Source organism: Oncorhynchus masou, chromosome 28 (assembly GCF_036934945.1).
Source record: "Oncorhynchus masou masou isolate Uvic2021 chromosome 28, UVic_Omas_1.1, whole genome shotgun sequence".
NCBI classification, from domain to species: domain Eukaryota; kingdom Metazoa; phylum Chordata; class Actinopteri; order Salmoniformes; family Salmonidae; genus Oncorhynchus; species Oncorhynchus masou.
In genome coordinates this window covers 68,180,132-68,202,072 of record NC_088239.1, presented here as the reverse complement: position 1 = coordinate 68,202,072, position 21,941 = coordinate 68,180,132, and the positions used below count along the sequence as shown (strand labels likewise).

The 21,941-nt window shown below is 45.2% G+C and overlaps 1 protein-coding gene across 8 annotated transcripts in view; it reads left to right on the top strand.

Annotated features, from left to right (window-relative positions):
- LOC135518151 (disabled homolog 2-interacting protein-like) overlaps positions 1–21,941 on the top strand; it is a 286,136-nt gene that overhangs the window by 192,293 nt on the left and 71,902 nt on the right. For all 8 annotated transcript variants that reach the window (XM_064943072.1, XM_064943071.1, XM_064943075.1 and 5 more), the window contains 3 exons: positions 3,306–3,459; positions 4,743–4,841; positions 14,019–14,573. In XM_064943072.1, coding sequence (XP_064799144.1) covers positions 3,306–3,459; positions 4,743–4,841; positions 14,019–14,573 — 808 coding nt within the window. The remainder of the gene's footprint in view (positions 1–3,305; positions 3,460–4,742; positions 4,842–14,018; positions 14,574–21,941) is intronic.

Sequence of the window (21,941 nt, the reverse complement as noted above, 5' to 3'; positions counted from 1 at the left end):
GGATGAATGGCATGACAAATTCCCTAAAACAATGTTGGAGGCGGCTTATGGTAGAGAATTTAACATTCAATTCTTTGGCAACATTCTCTGGTGGACATTCCTGCAGTCAGCATGGCAACAGCATGCTCCCTCAAAACTGCACATTTTAGAGTGGCCTTTTATTCTCCCCTGCACAAGGTGCACATGTCTAATGATCATGCTGTTTAATCAGCTTCTTGAAATGCCACACCTGTCAGGTGGATGGATTATCTTGGCAAAGGAGAAGTTCTTACTAACAGAGATGTAAACAAATTTATGCACAACATTTGAGAGAAATAAACTTTTTGTGTCTATGGAACATTTCTGGGATCTTTTATTTCAGCTCATATTCCAGGCTTTATCTAAATATTCTGCAAATGGAAATACATGTACAAAATGGACAAAAAAAACCATTTCAGTTTCTCGTCATCACTCAGCCACATAATGTCAGGGAATATCTGGTGTGCTTTCTGGAATAAGAGCAAGTGTATATCGTGGTAGAAAGGGAAATAGAGGATAAAATGAGTTTCTTTCTCTATTTCTTCAAGGTCACAATAGTTACATAGTGTTTCCTCTTCCATTACACCACAATACCGACCTGTTTCAATACGCAGAGGCAATATCCCTGATCTTACCTGTTTCAATACGCAGAGGCAATATCCTTGATCTCACCTGTTTCAATACGATATCCTCTTACCTGTTTCAATACGCAGAGGCAATATCCTTGATCTTACCTGTTTCAATACGCAGAGGCAATATCCTTGATCTTACCTGTTTCAATACGCAGAGGCAATATCCTTGATCTTACCTGTTTCAATACGCAGAGGCAATATCCTTGATCTTACCTGTTTCATATCCTTGATCTTACCTGTTTCAATACGCAGAGGCAATATCCTTGATCTTACCTGTTTCCCTGATCTTACCTGTTTCAATACGCAGAGGCAATATCCTTGATCTCACCTGTTTCAATACGCAGAGGCAATATCCTTGATCTTAATATCAATATCCTTGATCTTACCTGTTTCAATACGCAGAGGCAATATCCTTGATCTTACCTGTTTCTGTATCCTTGATCTTACCTGTTTCATACGCAGAGGCAATATCCTTGATCTTTGTTTCCTATCCTTGATCTTACCTGTTTCAATACGCAGAGGCATTATCCTTGATCTTTCCTGTTTCAATACGCAGAGGCAATATCCCTGATCTTACCTGTTTCAATACGCAGTGGCAATATCCTTGATCTTACCTGTTTCAATACGCAGTGGCAATCTTTTGCTTTTAGGTAGGTTGTACATCATATATCTCTCACACACATTCATCCTTAACAAAAGGTTCTCAATTTGGGAGTTTTGATTAATCTCCACCCATTTTTTCCATATTTCATTATCAGTTGTTTTTGAATAGTGTCCATGTCGAAATGAATTTGGTTTTTGTAAAATCACAGTCAGGCGAATCAAATCAAATCAAATTGTATTTGTCACATACACATGGTTAGCAGACGTTAATGCGAGTGTAGCGAAATGCTTGTGCTTCCAGTTCCGACAATGCAGTAATAACCAACAAGTAATCTAACTAACAATTCCAAAACTAATTTCTTATACACAGTGTAAGGGGATAAAGAATATGTACATAAATATATGAATGAGTGATGGTGCAGAGCAGCATAGGCAAGATACAGTAGATGGTATCGAGTACAGTATATACATATGAGATGAGTATGTAAACAAAGTGGCATAGTTAAAGTGGCTAGTGATACATGTATTACATGAGGATGCAATAGATGATAGAGTACAGTATATACGTATACATATGAGATGAATAATGTAGGGTATGTAAACATTATATTAGGTAGCATTGTTTAAAGTGGCTAGTGATATATTCTACATCCTTCCCATCATCAGGCTGTTGAAAAGGCAGTTGCCCAGACTCCCCCTATGGATAGATCCCATTGAAAAACAGTGCTGGCTACTCTGGCAATTCGCATATCCAACTTTCTAGTCCAGTCTCACCATACAAGCCTTTTCCATCTCACCTCACATGGTTCCCAGCCCATGTACCCAGGTATTGCCAGTATAGGTGCAAACTTGTGGATATCTAAAAAGTAACGTACCTGTTATTGACATGTTTGTATTTGACCTCTTAGCACCCCACACTCCTGCTGAATTGTCCAGAACAGGACACTGTCTGATACAGTTAGGAAGCGTAACCAATATCTTTGGGGGGTTTTGTTTTTCCTAGAACTCCCCCAAGAGCTCTACTTGTTGTGTCGGCCAGGGCGGATGTTCCATCTAGTAAACTCAAGAATATCTTCACCAAAACAAAACTTCTCTCTCTTAGTACCTGTGTGTGTGTGTGTGCCATATTCTCAGTGTAACAGCACAAATTATTGAGCTGCGTAAAACAATGCAATCATTAAACAATTGGCCCTATCACAATGAGCCTACAGTTCCTCATCCAACAATTTGCATATATAGTGTTTTTTCTTCGATAAACAAACAGTCTGCCAAACAATTCAGGAAAATGTACATTCTCCTTCTGACAACAGAAGACAAGACATGAGTTGTGTCTCCTGTGAATGACAATGCTTTTCTTTAGAACATTTAACTCTGTGTTACAGTAGATAGAAAATAGGATCAAACATAATGTAGTTGGAGAGGTAGAGAGAGAGTCTGTTTTAGGGAATAACAGTATCAGAGATAAAGAAAGAGAGATTGCTCTGAGTGAAAGGGTCTGACAACACGCTAGCTGAATGTGATGGCGAACGTGTGAGTGAAAGGGTCTGACAACACGCTAGCTGAATGTGATGGAGAACGTGTGAGTGAAAGGGTCTGACAACACGCTAGCTGAATGTGATGGCGAACGTGTGAAAGGGTCTGAGTGAAAACACGGCTGAATGTGATGGCAACACGCAACACGCTAGCTGAATGTGATGGCGAACGTGTGAGTGAAAGGGTCTGACAACACGCTAGCTGAATGTGATGGCGAACGTGTGAGTGAAAGGGTCTGACAACACGCTAGCTGAATGTGATGGCGAACGTGTGAGTGAAAGGGTCTGACAACACGCTAGCTGAATGTGATGGCGAACGTGTGAGTGAAAGTTTTTTTAAGCATGTGTTGATTTGAGAAAATGAACAGTACATGTAGTGTTGAGCCGAGGACTGATGGAGCGTCCCATGTCTCGCTCTTTTCTTACACATCTCGCTCTCTCTTTCTGTCTCACACACACACACACACCTATCCCCCTGCGTGTTAACTAACTCACCCTCTCCCCATCCCGCTTTCTCCAGTTCTAATCTGATGCCGAGGCTGAAGGAGTCTCGTAGCCACGAGTCATTGCTCAGCCCCAGTAGTGCTGTGGAGGCCGTGGACCTCAGCATGGAGGACGAGGTGCTCATCAAACCTGTTCACAGCTCCATCCTCGGACAGGACTACTGCTTCCAGGTGAGGAGGAGCACAGACATAGAAGGGCACGTACACACACACAGACACACACAGACACACACACACAAACACTCACACACACACACACACACACACACACACACACACACACACACACACACACACACACACACACACACACACACACACACACACACACACACACACACACACACACACACACACACACACACACACAGACGTACATTAAAGAGATACTTCGATCATATGCTACCGTACCTGTAGACTTCTAGTCATTGCGCTAACACTAGTTAGCATCGCAAAACTACCTCTAACTTCCTTCATACTACACACAGAGACATACAAATAGTATCCATGAGTTTATCTGACTCTGGGAAAGTGTAAAATTGCAAAAATCTCACAGTATCCTTTTAAGCGCGCGAACATACACACAAGCGAACGCACACACACAAGCGAACACACGCACGCACACACACACACAAGCAAACACACACACAGGCACTCACAGAATCTAGGCCAACTACTATGTTTACAGTTTTACATTCAGCAGACTGGCTTGCCTGGTTAAATATAGGTACAATTTAGATTTTCAACAATCATCCAGAGCGACTTACAGGAGCAATTAGGGTAAAGGACCTAGCTCAAGGGCACATCGACAGACATTCACTTCAACATTCACCCACACAAGACACCTGGCAAGGCCCTCTTCATTAAGAGCACCCTCTCACATACACACACACCACAGGAGCACTGCCTTGAGGTGAGCAGCAGTAACCACACACACACACAGCAGGACCCTGGCTCTCAAACGAGCCCTGCTGGCAGTAGACACGGTGCTGAGATGAGAGGAGAGTGACTAAGCACTCTTTGAGCTCTTTCTGTGAGCAGGTTGAGAGGTAAAAATAACCAGCCACTCTCTACCATGGACTGAAGAGACTTTCACTTATCGCTATCACTCTCATCGCATGACTCTCTCTTTCTCTTGCTCTCATATCCTCTCTCTTGTATCCATCTGTCTTTCTATCTTTTGATTGATTTATCTCTCTCTCATGTCCAACCACTACCGAGTGCTTTACCCAAATGCATTATTCAATGATTCCTCATTCAGCTCCATCAACCCTCTGTCAGACACCTTATCTCTCAAAACAATGCTTGTGTGTGTAGTCTAATATTCATATATCAAGATACATTGATTGTACGATAGTAGTGTGTTTCCTCTTTTTAGTCTGTGTATATCTTGTATCCTGCATCGTTTGGACAGTGGGACAGTGGTCACCGTGTTGTGTTTCTCTGGGTTTCAGGTCACCACCTCAACAGGAAGTAAATGTTTCTCCTGTCGATCTTCATCAGAGAGGGACAAGTGGATGGAGAACCTGAGGAGAGCCGTCCACCCCAACAAGGTGAGACCAGGCGTCTGAGGTCTAACGGTACAGAACGTTGCCGATAGAAATTCAACGATCAGTGTATTGGATTGATTCCAATCTTCTTATTCAAGTACAAAGACAGAAACAGAGGCCGTCTGGATTCCAATTCCATCACTCATCTTAACTCAACAAGGGGCCCAGGGAAGATAGCAAGTGACCTGATTGGAACAGAGCAGTTGAGTCAGACACTTAGACAGACGGAGAGTTAAATCATCCACACTGTCTGGTATTGTACTGTACATCTGCAGTGGTAGCACCCCTAGAGAGCCAGAGACACAGAGCCGTGGGAGAACACAGTCAGAACAGTCACCAGACTTCCAAACAGAAAACCCAACACTTTTTCTTTAATCACAACAGTGCAGCAAGACGGCAGGCGAGGGACTAACATATGGCTCTCTGCGTCAAGCCAAGAAATAATGCAAATCTGACAGCGCTCTCCCACCTTACTCTATTATTATTTAACAAACTACTTTTTAATTTGAACTTTAAAGAAGTTTACCCAAAATCCAGAAACTCTCAAGTGATTCCATATATTGAAACTAGTTCAGTGGACTTCTCCCTCTCCCCTTCTCTCTCCCTGTAGTGCTGTACTGAAACATCGGCAAAAACAGGTCAGGTGACTCCTGACGTCCTGGCTGGAGGCCTCGCTCTGCTCCGTTGCCAATTCATTCATGATTCAGAAATCCGTGAAGTTTGGACAAATTCATTATTTTATTCTTTTATTTTTGTCAGAAGTACTATCAGTTTTAAGTCACGAAATGTGTACTTTTCAATCTAAAATATAAGCCATTATTTTATGTAGCTGCCTGCCATAGTAACGGAGATGGGTAACAACCGCGCATTTGCTCCCTCGTGGGGGAGACCCTCCTATGTAGAATCTTCACGATATGTGGAGGAGGGGGGGGGGCTGTTACAATAATTACATTATAGCAATTAGACACTGGAATGGTAGATGTGCAGAAGACGAATGTGCAAGTAGAGATACTGGGGTGCAAAGGAGCAAGATTAATAAATAAGTACAGTATGGGGATGAGGTAGTTGGATGGGCTGTTTACAGATGGGCTATGTACAGGTGCAGTGATCTGTGAGCTGCTCTGACAGCTGGTGCTTAAAGCTAGTGAGTGAGATTTGAGTCTCCAGCTTCAGTGATTCTTGCAGTTAGTTCCAGTCATTGGCAGAAGAGAACTGGGAGGAAAGGAGGAATTGGATTTGGGGGTGACCAGTGAGATATACCTGCTGGAGCGCGTGCTACCGGTGGGTGCTGCTATGGTGACCAGTGAGCTGAGATAAGGCGGGGCTTTACCTAGCAGAGACTTGTAGATGACCTGGACCCAGTTGGTTTGGCGACGAGTATGAAGCAAGGGCCAGCCAACGAGAGCATACAGGTCACAGTGGTGGGTAGTATATGGGGCTTTGGTGACAAAACGGATGGCACTGTGACTGCATCCAATTTGTTGAGTAGCGTGTTGGAGGCTATTTTATAGATGACATCGCCGAAGTCGAGGATCGGTAGGGTATGTTTGGCAGCATGAGTGAAGGATGCTTTGTTGCGAAATAGGAAGCAGATTCTAGATTTAATTTTGGATTGGAGATGCTTAATGTGAGTCTGGAAGGAGAGTTTACAGTCTAGCCAGACACCTAGGTATTTGTAGTTGTCCACATATTCTAAGTCAGAACTGTCCAGCATCACTGGAGTGGCAGGCAGGTGCGGGCAGTGATCGGTTGTTGAGCATGCATTTAGTTTTATTTGCATTTAAGAGCAGTTGGAGGCCACGGAAATACAGTTGTACGGCATTGAAGCCCGTCTGGCGGTTAGTTAACACAGTGTCCAAAGAAGGGCCAGAAGTATACAGAATGGTGTCGTCTGCGTAGAGGTGGATCAGAGAATCACCAGCAGCAAGAGCGACATCATTGATGTATACAGAGAAGAGAATTGAACCCTGTGGCACCCCCATAGAGACTGCCAGAAGTCCGGACAACAGGACCTCCGATTTGACACACTGAACTCTATCAGAGAAGTAGTTTTTAAACCAGACGAGGCAGTCATTTGAGAAACCAAGGCTGTTGAGTCTGCCCATCAGAATGTGGTGATTGACAGAGTCAAAAGCTTTGGCCAGGTCGATGAATTCGGCAGCACAGTAATATCTCTTATCGATGGCGGTTATGATATCGTTTAGGACCTTGAGCGTGGCTGAGGTGCAACCATGGCCAGCTCTGAAACCGGATTGCATAGCGGAGAAGGTATGGTGGGGTATAGGTCTGTAGCAGTTCGGGTCTAGAGTGTCTCCCCCTTTGAAGAGGGGGATGACCACTGCAGCTTTCCAATCTATGGGAATCTCAGACGATTCGAAAGAGAGGTTTAACAGGCTAGTAATAGGGGTTGCAACAATTTCGGCAGATCATTTTAAAAAATGAGGCTCCAGATTGTCTAACCCGGCTGATTTGTAGGGGTACAGATTTTGCAGCTCTTTCAGGACATCAGCTATCTGGATTTGGGTGAAGGAGAAATGGGGGAGGCTTGGGTGAGTTGCTGTGTGGAGTGCAGGGCTGTTGACTGGGGTAGAGGTAGCCAGGTGGAAAGCATGGCCAGCCGTAGAAAAATGCTTATTGAAATTCTCAATTATAGTGGATTTAGCCATGGTGACAGTGTTTCCTAGCCTCAGTGCAGTGGGCAGCTGGGAGGAGGTGCTCTTATTCTCCATGGACTTTACAGTGTCCCAGAACTTTTTTGAGTTTGTGCTACACGATGCAAATTTCTGCTTGAAAAAGCTTGCCTTAGCTTTCCTAACTGCCTGTGTATATTGGTTCCTAACTTCCCTGAAAAGTTGCATATCACGGGGGCTATTCGATGCTAATGCCACAGGATGTTTTTGTGCTGGTCAAGGGCAGTCAGGTCTGAAGAGAACCAAGGGCTATATCTGTTCCTGGTTCAACATTTTTTGAAAGGGGCATACTAATTTAAGATGGTGAGGTTGGCACTTTTAAAGAATGACCAGGCATCCTCTACTGACGGGGTGAGGTCAATATCCTTCCAGGATACCTGTGCCAGGTTGATTTAGAAAGGCCTGCTCGCTGAAGTGTTTTAGGGAGCGTTTGACAGTGATGAGGGGTGGTCGTTTTACCTCAGGCAATGAGGCAGTGATCGCTGAAATCTTTGTTGAAAACAGCAGAGGTATATTTGGAGGGCAAGTTGATTAGGATGATACTGTATCTATGAGGGTGGGAAGCATGTCCCAGTTTAGGTCACCTAGCAGCTCGAGCTCTGAAGATAGATGGGGGGCAATCGGTTCACATATGGTGTTCATGGCACAGCTGGGAGCAGAGGGTGTTCTATAGCAAGCTGCAACAGTGAGAGACTTGTTTTTAGAGATGTGGATTTTTAAAAGTAGAAGCTTGAATTGTTTGGGTACAGACCTGGATAGTAAGACAGAACTCTGCAGGCTATCTCTGCAGTAGATTGCAACACCGCCCCCTTTGGCAGTTCTATATTGTCAGAAAAGGTTACAGTTAGGGATGGAAATTTCAGGGTCAGGATTCAGACATGGCTAGGACATCCGGGTTGGCAGAGTGTGCTAGGGCAGTGAATAAAACAAACTTAGGGAGGAGGCTTATAATGTTAACATGCATGAAACCAAGGCTTTTACGGTTACAGAAGTCAACAAATGATAGCGCCTGGGGAATGGGAGTGGAGGTAGGCATTGCAGGGCCTGGATTAACCTCCACAACACCAGAGGAACAGAGGAGGAGTAGGATAAGGGTACGGCTAAAGTAACTGGTCATTTAGTATGTTCAGAACAGAGAGTAAAAGGAGCAAATGTCTGGGCATGGTAGAATAGGTTCAAGGCATAATGTACAGACAAAGGTATGGTAGGATGTGAATGCAGTGAGGTTAAACATATGCATTGAGTGACTATGAAAGAGATATTGTCTCTAGAAATATAATTTAAAACAGGTGATGTCATCGCATGTGTGGTAGGTGGAACTAAAGTGTTAAAAAAGGCGTATTGAGCAGGGTTAGAGGCTCTAGAGTGAAATAAGGCAATAATTACTAACCAAAACAGCAATGGACAAGGCACATTGACGTTAGCGAGAGGCATGCGTAGCCGAGTGATCATATGAGTCCAGTGAGTGGCTTCAGGCAGCTAGCGGGCCAGGGCTAGCAAGCTAGCAGAAGGGCCTTGGAGGGACGTCGCGACGGAAGAAAGTCTTCTGCTATTACGTTGACAGACGGATCAGCAGGGCTCCGTGTGGTAAACCAGGCCAGTTGGCAAAATAGGTATAGTGGCCAAAGAATTTGTTCAATGGGCTTCTTAAGATAACAGTCCGATGTGCAAAACAGCAATGGACAAGGCATTTTGACGTTAGCGAGAGGAATGCATAGCCAAGTGATCGTATGAGTCTAGTGAGTGGCTTCAGGCTAGTGGGCCGCGACTAGCAGTCTAGCGGATGGGCATTCAGGGGACGACTCGACGGCGGAGCCAGTTGAGAAAACCCCATCACGTGAATCACGTCGGTGGTCCAGTCGTGATGGGTCGGCGGGATCCAAGCCAGTTGGCAAAATAGGTATTGTAGCCCAAGGAGTGGCTGATGGACCTCTTTGGCTAGCCGGGAGATGTGCCTAACAAGGCTAGCTCCAAGCTCATTGGTTCTTGCTTCGGGACAGAGACGTTACCCAGGAGTGGCCACTCGAATAGCAGCTAGCTAACTGCGATGATCCAGGTGAATATGGAGAAAAATAAGTCAGATTTGCTCTGGTTTGAGTCACGTGTGAAGACTGGTGAGAGTTGTCCGTGCTAGAGGTAGCTGATGACCACTAGCAGTGGCTAGCTGACTACTAGCTAGTAGCTAGTTAGCTGGCTAGCTCTGTTGGGGTTGCGGTTAAGAGGACGGATCAGCAGGGCTCCGTGTGGTAAACCAGGCTGATTGGCAAACTAGGTATAGTGGCCAAAGAAATTGTCCGATGGGCCTCTTAAGCTAACAGTCCGATGTGCTCTAGAGAGCTAGCGGGCCGCTGATAGCTAGTAGCCAGTTAGCTGGTAGCTAAATTTTGATGGGGGTTCCGGTTTTTAAGTATAAAAATAGCAGATCCGTACCACATTGGGTGAGGCGAGATGCAGGAGAGTATATTCAGTCCATATATGGAAAGTGATATTAAAATATATATGAAAAAACACAACAAATAAAAACTATGTTTTCACGGAAAGGACAAGACAAAAACACACGTCCGACTGCTACGCCATCTTGGAATATTTTGTGTAACAAGCAATATTTGTGTGTAACAAGCACTTCAGCGATGATACATATGAATGAGATATGCAATCAGAAATGACGGGGACAGAAAACTGAAGGATACTAAAAGATCCAGCTGTTGCTACTGTATTTCCCAAGTGGCACAAGGCACTGAATCTCAGTGCCAGAGGCGCCATTACAGAGACCCTGGTTTGAATCCAGGCCTTATTGCAACCGGATGTGATTGGGAGTCCCATAGGGCGATGCACAATTGAGCATCGTCTGGATTTGGCCGGTGTAGGCCCTCATTGTAAATAAGAATTTGTTCTTAACTTTTATTTTTATTTTTATTTTTATTTCACCTTTATTTAACCAGGTAGGCTAGTTGAGAACAAGTTCTCATTTGCAACTGCGACCTGGCCAAGATAAAGCATAGCAGTGTGAACAGACAACACAGAGTTACACATGGAGTAAACAATAAACAAGTCAATAACACAGTAGAAAAAAAGAGTCTATATACATTGTGTGCAAAAGGCATGAGGAGGTAGGCAAATAATTACAATTTTGCAGATTAACACTGGAGTGATAAATGATCAGATGGTCATGTACAGTTAGAGATATTGATGTGCAAAAGAGCAGAAAAGTAAATAAATAAAAACAGTATGGAGATGAGGTAGGTATAATTGGGTGGGCTATTTACCGATAAGACTATGTACAGCTGCAGCGATCGGTTAGCTGCTCAGATAGCAGATGTTTGAAGTTGGTGAGGGAGATAAAAGTCTCCAACTTCAGCGATTTCTGCAATTCGTTCCAGTCACAGGCAGCAGAAAACTGGAACAAAAGGCGGCCAAATGAGGTGTTGGCTTTAGGGATGATCAGTGAGATACACCTGCTGGAGCGCATGCTACGGGTGGGTGTTGCCATCGTGACCAGGGAACTGAGATAAGGCGGGGCTTTACCTAGCATGGACTTGTAGATGACCTGGGACCAGTGGGTCTGGCGACGAATATGGAGCGAGGGCCAGCCGACTAGAGCATACAAGTCGCAGTGGTGGGTGGTATAAGGTGCTTTAGTGACAAAACGGATGGCACTGTGATAAACTGCATCCAGTTTGCTGAGTAGAGTGTTGGAAGCTGTTTTGTAGATGACGTCGCCGAAGTCGAGGATCGGTAGGATAGTCAGTTTTACTAGGGTAAGTTTGGCGGCATGAGTGAAGGAGGCTTTGTTGCGGAATAGAAAGCCGATTCTGGATTTGATTTTCGATTGGAGATGTTTGATATGAGTCTGGAAGGAGAGTTTACAGTCAAACTGACTTACCTAGTTAAATAAATAAAACTATTCTAGGGACTGAATCTGGCGCAGTGCCAAAATACGAAGGCGACAAACAGAAAGCGACAAAGCAAGCGTGCCGAGGTATGTTGTCTGATCGTGGAAGTGCCAGGTGTTCTTATTGTGTTGTTGCCATTGCACCATATCAGGTAGACATATAGGCCTCGGTGTTCTACAGCTTAGCATATGTGTCCTATGTTTTTAAGGAAGGAAGGGTTGAGAAACTATACATTGTGTCACATTGGAGAACAGAATGTCCAAAAAACATTGTGATAAATAAACATAGGCTATATAGTCTTTTGGGCTAATGTGAAGACATAAACCCACTAACGGTCCCGCACATTGAGGTATATGATAAGAGTTCATTCATCAAAGTAAAGTTGAGCTACTTACTCGTTAGATAACTGTCCATTTGGTCCAGCTGGAACAGGGGTGATTCTCTAATTCGTCTTTGGAATATAGCATTTTTTTCCCAGGACACCAGAATTTCTGTTGGCCGCAAAAGCAAACTGCTCATCATCATCATTATATTTCTCCATTTCTGTAAGAATTCTAGTCACGTATTAAAATTCTCTGCAGCACAAATATTCCTCATTCGCAGCATTGGCACGCAATTGCTACACCACTACTACCAGTCTATGTTGATTCTGGGGATGGGTTGTGACTGTGGGATGGGTTGTGACTGTGGGATGGGTTTTGACTGTGGTCCAGCTACTGCTTCGGCTGCGGTGGCTCAAACTGCGGTGGCTAGAACTGCGGTGGCTAGAACTGCGGTGGCTAGAACTGCGGTGGCTAGAACTGCGGTGGCTAGAACTGCGGTGGCTAGAAAGGCGGTGGCTAGAACTGCGGTGGCTAGAACTGCGGTGGCTAGAACTGCGGTGGCTAGAACTGCAGTGGCTAGAACTGCGGTGGCTAGAACTGCGGTGGCTAGAAAGGCGGTGGCTAGAACTGCGGTGGCTAGAACTGCGGTGGCTAGAACTGTGGTGGCTAGAACTGCAGTGGCTAGAACTGTGGTGGCTAGAAAGGCGGTGGCTAGAACTGCGGTGGCTAGAACTGCGGTGGCTAGAACTGTGGTGGCTAGAAAGGCGGTGGCTAGAACTGCAGTGGCTAGAACTGCGGTGGCTAGAACTGCGGTGGCTAGAACTGCGGTGGCCAGAACTGCGGTGGCTAGAACTGTGGTGGCTAGAACTGTGGTGGCCATCTGAAGATAAATTTGCCTAAATTCTTCATCCAAATTTGTAGGGCTCAAATAAATATGGTTTCAACTACACCGTCAGCGCTCCTTCAGTAGTTTTCTTCATCACCTGCGAGTATTTAGTCATCAGGCTTATTTGAAGGTTGTTGTTAACTTGGTATAACGAATGTGTAAAGCTGTGTTCACATCTCTGCTGAAAAAAAGTTGTTACCCATCTCGCTGCAGTGGCAGTAGGCTACTTAAAATAATTATATCAAAAAATTGCAAATGTTTTCGGTGGAAAATAAGAGTCAGATTTCCTGACTCAAAACTGATAGTACTTTTGACAAAAAATAGCTAATTTGGCCGTACACTTTCAATAAAACAACACATTTTGCCCACGGATTTCTGAATCATTAATTCACTGGCAACAGAGAAAAGTGAGGCCTGCATCTAGCAACGTCACATTTTTGAGGCTGTTTCAGTACAGCACTACAGGGAGAGGGAAAACTTCCCTGAACTAGTTTCAATGTATGGAATCACTTGGGAGTTTCTGGATTTTGGGTAAAAATCTCCTTTAGGAAAAAAGTTAGGCAATAACCTTGAAGTGTTTTTTTTTCAGAAGACTTCTGGCAGGGATATGAATCTTTCCATCTCTGCCTTGCAAGTCTTTAATTATTTAGTGATTTTCCACAGATTAGATACAGTGTAGGTTTGCTTGTTTGTCCGTAAACATCGGCGCCTGAAAGGGAAAGGGAAAGGGGGGTAGTTGTCCAACTGAATGTATTCAACTGCAACCGACATTAGAGCGTTTTTGAAATGAGAAAAGGGGGGGGGAAACTATTTGTAGTGAGTGTAAAATAACGTGCAATATCCAAAACAGTCTGGAAACCATTTGCTGAGTTCTATTCATGAGAATGTTATTGTATTACTGTTTCCATGAAATACATTTTGCATAATGAACTGTATTTCTATGCATAATCTACATTTGAGTACCATTAACATATACATTTTAATCATCTATTTATTAGTGTGTAATGTCTTAATACCCATTATAAGGTATACTAAACTCCATCCACTCTCCCTGCACTCCAGTGAGTCTAGCTTTAATCAAGCACATCTCAGGTATTTTTTTATATTTTAGATATGTTGCTGTCATTTTTTCTTTTTTGGAAGGCTCAGAAACTACCATGTTTACAGAGAGAAGCACCACATTCCCATATAAACTTTGGGTAGCACCAACATACCTGCATACTATTTGAGCTATGTATTAGATCCAGGTCTGGCTACCATTGACCCTAACCTTTCCTCTTCTCTCTCTCAAGTATTTGAGTTACAGTCAGTATGTACTAAAGTCTAGACCCAGGTCTGGGATCCACCCTGTCCCTAACCCACCCCTCCCTTTCTCTATCCCCACACAGGACAACAGCCGTCGGGTGGAGAACATGCTGAAGCTGTGGATCATCGAAGCCAAGGACATTCCGGCCAAGAAGAAGTACTTCTGCGAGCTGTGTCTGGACGACACTCTGTACGCCCGCACCACCTGCAAGCTCAAGACCGACAACGTCTTCTGGGGCGAGCACTTTGAGTTCAACAACCTCCCGGCTGCCAAGAGCATCACGGTCCACCTCTACAAGGACTCGGACAAGAAAAAGAAAAAAGACAAGAACAATTACATCGGACTGGTCAACATCCCAGTCGCCTCGGTGACGGGAAGGCAGTTCATGGAGAAGTGGTACCCGGTAAGCACTCCGACGCCCAACAAGGGGAAGACGCAAGGGCCCATGATTCGGATCAAGGCCCGCTACCAGAGCATGAACATCCTCCCTATGGAGATGTATAAGGAGTTTGCAGAGTACACCACCAATAACTACATGTTGCTGTGCTCCGTGCTGGAGCCTGGCATCAGTGTGAAGAACAAGGAGGAGATGGCTTCTGCACTGGTCCATATTCTACAGAGCACCGGCAAGGCCAAGGTAGGAACCCAGCGATCATGAAGATGACTCGTTCACAAACACATTTACTTTTGTTTTACAAATGTTTTGGTTCAATTTGCTCTCAATGTTTCCTGTCTAAGGCTTTGCTCAAGGTAGCAACTGCAACAGGAGCGTTGACTAAGTAAGGTCAATGTCTGTCATCCTCTGTGCAACACACAGCTATCAGAACTCAGCTTTTATTCTGTATTACAGTAGTATTCTATGTCACCGAGTTCAAACTGAAGGCAAGTCAACCTCAGGAATGTGGTCGAACCTGACTAAATGCTTTTTAAATATTTGACCTGGGCCAGCAGCTGTCTCAGCAGAGCCAGAGGCCAGAGAGGGTATTTCCTGTTTGTTTAACAGAGTCTTCACTTTTTCCTTTTAACCGCTAGTGGAGCAGATGGGCTCATGTTAGTTTAACAGAGAAAGTATTAGATCCCAAACTGCTGTTAATCCACCCTCAGTTCTCCTTAGTTCATTTTCCTGCAGGGTTGTAAAGCTCAGAGATGTTTGTGATGGATTGTAAAGCTCAGAGATGTTTGTGATAGGTTGTAAAGCTCAGAGATGTTTGTGATGGGTTGTAAAGCTCAGAGATGTTTGTGATGGGATGTAAAGCTCAGAGATGTTTGTGATGGGTTGTAAAGCTCAGAGATGTTTGTGATGGGTTGTAAAGCTCAGAGATGTTTGTGATGGGTTGTAAAGCTCAGAGATGTTTGTGATGGGTTGTAAAGCTCAGAGATGTTTTTGATGGGTTGTAAGCTCAGAGATGTTTGTGATGGGTTGTAAAGCTCAGAGATGTTTGTGATGGGTTGTAAAGCTCAGAGATGTTTGTGATGGGTTGTAAAAGCTCAGAGATGTTTGTGATGGGTTGTAAAGCTCAGAGATGTTTGGGATGGGTTGTAAAGCTCAGAGATGTTTGTGATGGGTTGTAAAGCTCAGAGATGTTTGTGATGGGTTGTAAAGCTCAGAGATGTTTGTGATGGGTTGTAAAGCTCAGAGATGTTTGTGATGGGTTGTAAAGCTCAGAGATGTTTGGGATGGGTTGTAAAGCTCAGAGATGTTTGTGATGGATGTTCAACAGAACAAAAGAGAATTGGTGTTAGCTGTTGTGTTAGCAGGTCCAGATTAACCCACTGTGTTAGCATGGTGTTTTGAGCTTGTTTTGGGGTCGGTTTGGGGTCGGTTCTGAGAGATGATCTCTCATCCAGGTAGCAGTCTACAATCTACCACACTACCACACCCACTCTCTCTCCCACGCTATCAAATTGGCTACCTACTGCAATGCCTATTATTGTACTGTATGCAACATTCATTGGCTGCTGCCTCGGTGAGAGGAGGTTTCTTTGCTCTGTTCTCTTTATGTTATTTTCCAGTTGCCAAGGACAACTTGAGCGCAAGCCAGCCAGCAAGGACGCTCTTGACATTGTCTCCTGAACAGAGCTTTGAAGCTCCCTGACTTTCTCTCTCTGACTGACTTCATCAGACTGCCATGATGAACGATTAGTACTTAAGATGTCCTGCTGAGAGCTGCAGTAGACTTTCACTGTCCCTGCACTGGGTTGGTCAGACAAACACCCTAGAAAGGCCCTGCCTGTCTCTGGAGAAATGCCACACTGTTAATTAGACCTAATTCATTTCAGTGTCCCTGAAAAGTGTTAAACCTTCATCTCGCCCTTACTTCTCTCTTTCATCTGCCTGTCATCTCCCATGAAGATGGGTCGTAAAACGTTAATACCAGCAGAGAGAGACTGTTTCAAAGTTGATTTTCACCAGGGACGGCTTCATGGGACAATGTCCCCACGAATCTATATTTCCTCATTTCCTCTACAAGCATTTATTACGAGCAGACTAATAATTGAAAAGCCAGTAAAACCTATTAAAGGGATAGCCAGAATCCAATGGATACATTTAGCCTGGACAGGAATATATTGACTGATTCATTTATTTACAGCTGTTGTCTTTTGGGGTGTTAGTTTGGGTGGCTTCAGCAAACTTCGTCAGACAAACAAACTACCCTTTGTCACGTTCTGACCATAGTTCTGTTATTTTACTCTTTGTTTTAGTATGGTCAGGGCGTGAGTTGGGTGGGCAGTCTATGTTTGTTTTTCTATGTTGGTTTTTGTGTTCGGCCGAGTATGGTTCTCAATCAGACGCAGGTGTTGTTAGTTGTCTCTGATTGAGAATCATACTTAGGTAGCCTGGGTTTCACTTTTGGTTTGTGGGTGTTTGGGCCACACCTACCACGCTGCGTTTTGGTCCGATCCTTACTCCTCCTCAGACGAAGAGGAGGAAATCCGTTACACCCTTTTCCTGCTGATGATTTCTCAAAACAGGAGAAATGACAGAAAACGTCTCTCTAGAGGGTGCTCTGTGTCCCTTATACTGCTTTGAACATTTCATGTGTACACACACACACACATCTTAGCTTTAGATTTCCCTGGAATCCTAGGCTACATTATGGATGGTGCACGACACAGATTGTAGCCCACAGCACCACAACACACCCCAAATATTCCCAACTAATAGTCCTAAAAAACATTCCAAGGTACATCAGACCCAGACTTAATGAGGCTAAACCCCGTGATGTATATTCCAAATCTAAGTTTGTGTCACGTGCGCCGAATACAACAGGTGTAGACCTTACAGTGGAAAGCTTACTTACAGGCTCTAACCAATAGTGCAAAAAACGACAATAGGTAGGTAAATAAAACAACATTAAAAAGGCAGGCTATATACAGTAGCGAGGCTATAAAAGTAGCGAGGCTACATACAGACACCGGTGAATGTATAGTTAAAGTGAGTATGCATATATGATGAACAGAGAGTAGCAGCAGCGTAAAAGAGGGGTTGGGAGGGGGGGAACACAATGCAAATAGTCCAGGTAACCAGTTGTTTACCTGTTCAGGAGTCTTATGGCTTGGGGGTAAAAACTGTTGAGAAGCCTTCTTGTCCTAGACTTGGCACTCCGGTACTGCTTGCCATGCGGTAGTAGAGAGAACAGTCTAGGACGGGGGTGGCTGGGATCTTTGACAATTTTTAGGGCCTTGCTCTGACACTGCCTGGTTTAGAGTTCCTGCATAGCAGGCAGCTTAGCCCCAGTGATGTACTGGGCTGTACGCACTACCCTCTGTAATGCCTTGCGGTCAGAGGCTGAGCAATTGCCGTACCAGGCAGTGATGCAACATTTACATTTACATTTAAGTCATTTAGCAGACGCTCTTATCCAGAGCGACTTACAAATTGGTGAATTCACCTTCTGACATCCAGTGGAACAGCCACTTTACAATAGTGCATCTAAATCATTTAAGGGGGGGTGAGAAGGATTACTTTATCCTATCCTAGGTATTCCTTGAAGAGGTGGGGTTTCAGGTGTCTCCGGAAGGTGGTGATTGACTCCGCTGTCCTGGCGTCGTGAGGGAGTTTGTTCCACCATTGGGGGGCCAGAGCAGCGAACAGTTTTGACTGGGCTGAGCGGGAACTGTACTTCCTCAGTGGTAGGGAGGCGAGCAGGCCAGAGGTGGGTGAACGCAGTGCCCTTGTTTGGGTGTAGGGCCTGATCAGAGCCTGGAGGTACTGCGGTGCCGTTCCCCTCACAGCTCCGTAGGCAAGCACCATGGTCTTGTAGCGGATGCGAGCTTCAACTGGAAGCCAGTGGAGAGAGCGGAGGAGCGGGGTGACGTGAGAGAACTTGGGAAGGTTGAACACCAGACGGGCTGCGGCGTTCTGGATGAGTTGTAGGGGTTTAATGGCACAGGCAGGGAGCCCAGCCAACAGCGAGTTGCAGTAATCCAGGCGGGAGATGACAAGTGCCTGGATTAGGACCTGCGCCGCTTCCTGTGAGAGGCAGGGTCGTACTCTGCGGATGTTGTAGAGCATGAACCTACAGGAACGGGCCACCGCCTTGATGTTAGTTGAGAACGACAGGGTGTTGTCCAGGATCACGCCAAGGTTCTTAGCGCTCTGGGAGGAGGACACAATGGAGTTGTCAACCGTGATGGCGAGATCATGGAACGGGCAGTCCTTCCCCGGGAGGAAGAGCAGCTCCGTCTTGCCGAGGTTCAGCTTGAGGTGGTGATCCGTCATCCACACTGATATGTCTGCCAGACATGCAGAGATGCGATTCGCCACCTGGTCATCAGAAGGGGGAAAGGAGAAGATTAATTGTGTGTCGTCTGCATAGCAATGATAGGAGAGACCATGTGAGGTTATGACAGAGCCAAGTGACTTGGTGTATAGCGAGAATAGGAGAGGGCCTAGAACAGAGCCCTGGGGGACACCAGTGGTGAGAGCGCGTGGCGAGGAGACAGATTCTCGCCACGCCACCTGGTAGGAGCGACCTGTCAGGTAGGACGCAATCCAAGCGTGGGCCGCGCCGGAGATGCCCATCTCGGAGAGGGTGGAGAGAATTCAAAGGAGGCGATAGACAGATGGGTAAGGGGAGAAAGAGAGAATGACCACTTGGGAGAGATGAGGATCCCGGTGCCACCACCCCGCTGACCAGAAGCTCTCGGGGTGTGCGAGAACACGTGGGCGGACGAAGAGAGAGCAGTAGGAGTAGCAGTGTTATCTGTGGTGATCCATGTTTCCGTCAATGCCAAGAAGTCGAGGGACTGGAGGGAGGCATAGGCTGAGATGAACTCTGCCTTGTTGGCCGCAGATCGGCAGTTCCAGAGGCTACCGGAGACCTGGAACTCCACGTGGGTCGTGCGCGCTGGGACCACCAGATTAGGGTGGCCGCGGCCACGCGGTGTGGAGCGTTTGTATGGGCTGTGCAGAGAGGAGAGAACAGGGATAGATAGACACATAGTTGACAGGCTACAGAAGAGGCTACGCTAATGCAAAGGAGATTGGAATGACAAGTGGACTACACGTCTTGAATGTTCAGAAAGTTAAGCTTACGTAGCAAGAATCTTATTGACTAAAATGATTGAAATGATACAGTACTGCTGGAGTAGGCTAGCTGGCAGTGGCTGCGTTGTTGACTTTGTAGGCTAGCTGGCAGTGGCTGCGTTGTTGACACTACACTAATCAAGTCGTTCCGTCGAGAGTAATAGTTTCTACAGTGCTGCTATTCGGGGGCTAGCTGGCTAGCTAGCAGTGTTGATTACGTTACGTTACGTTAAAAGAACGACAATAGCTGGCTAGCTAACCTAGAAAATCGCTCTAGACTACACAATTGTCTTAGATACAAAGACGGCTATGTAGCTAGCTAGCTACGATCAAACAAATCAAACCGTTGTACTGTTATGAAGTGAGATGAAAATGTGATACTACCTGTGGAGCGAAGCGGAATGTTGACCGGGTTGTTGAAGTTCAATTCGGTAGACGTTGGCTAGCTGTTGGCTAGCTAGCTAGCAGTATCTCCTACGTTAAGGACGACAAATAGCTGGCTAGCTAACCTCGGTAAATTAAGATAATCACTCTAAGTCTACACACTCTAAACTACACAATTATCTTGGATACGAAGACAGCAAAGACAACTATGTAGCTAGCTAACACTACGCTAATCTAGTCGTTCAGTTGAGTGTAATAGTTTCTACAGTGCTAGTAGACGGTGGACGTTAGCTAGCTGCTGGGCAGATAGCAGTGTAGACTACGTTAGGACGACGAAATACGATAATTACGCAATTATCTTTGATACAAAGACGGCTATGTAGCTAGCTAAGAAGAAATTGCTAAGATTAGACAAATCAAACCGTTGTACTATAATGAAATGTAATGAAAATGTAATGAAAAGTTCTACTACCTGCGGACCGAAGTGTAGATGCGACCGCTCGCTCCAACCCGGAACCGTAAACGCAACCAGTCAGGATGCTCTCGATGTTGCAGCTGTAGAACCTTTTGAGGATCTCAGGACCCATGCCAAATCGTTTTAGTTTCCTGAGGGGGAATTGGCTTTGTCGTGCCCTCTACACGACTGTCTTGGTGTGTTTGGATCATTCTGGTTTGTTGGTGATGTGGACACCGAGGAACTTGAAGCTCTCAACCTGCTCCATTACAGCCCCGTCGATGAGAATGGGGACGTGCTCGGTCCTCCTTATCCTGTAGTCCCCAGTCATCTCATATCCACATCCATATTCATACGGTGTGGTTTGTCCTTCACGAGCTGCAGATGAAGTCTTGGGCCAAACTCCCCTCTGCTCTACTCTACACAGGAGTTGGGTTCACTTTCCTCCTACATAATGTTATGTTTTAGGAATAAAAGGTCTATGATTACTGCCTGGCCACAGCAACCAAATACTTATTTACACAATATATGTAACCTACTGTATATAACATAACTACATTATCCTTGAGTGGACTGTGTCAGATTTTTAAGGAATCCTCCATCTCATCTGGCCAATGACAGCATATGAAGAGGCAAAGCTTCTGTGTTGGTTGTTTTGACCCTCACACTCAGTAACAGCCTCTAGATATGATGTCTGTCTGTTTTACACCTCATCTTGTTTTTTTCTGTAGGCTTGTGACCGTGCTGATGTAGCGTCTCCTGAGCATGTGTCGACCTTTCTATCCTCTACCGGTCAATTTCTACTCACACACTCACACACACACACACACACACACACACACACACACATAATTAAACACATACACACGCGTACTCACAAACACACTCACACCACACACACACATACGCAACTCATACACACGCGCACTCACACACACACACACACACACACACACACACACACACACACACACACACACACACACACACACACACACACACGCAACTCATACACACGCGCACTCACACACACACACAAATACACACGCGCACTCACACACACAAACACACACACACGCAAACACATACACACGCACACACACACACACACACACGCACGCACGCACACACACACACACACACACACACACACACACACACACACACACACACACACACACACACACACACACACACACACACACACACACACACACACACACACACACGCAAACACATACACACACACCCACACACACCCACAAACCCTAAAAATAACCCTAGCTCCTAACCCTAACACTAATTTTAACCTTAAACCCCATTTGACCTTGTGGGGACTAACAAAATTTCCCCAGTTGGTCAAATTTTTGTTTGTTTACTATTCTTGTGGGGACTTTTGACAAGTATAGTAAAAACATGTCCACAAACACACCACACACAAACACAAACACACACTAATCTATTTCCAGTACCTTCATCCATTACCACCCTGCTGCTGATTCTAATAATGTGAAGTCATTTTTGATAGGGTTAGCAGCGTTAGCGTGGAGACAGATCCTCCTCCGTGGTGCATCACAATCAGCAGGGTCATTATAATTGCAGTGTCTGAGGTGAAGAGATGGTCTGTGACCTGCCCT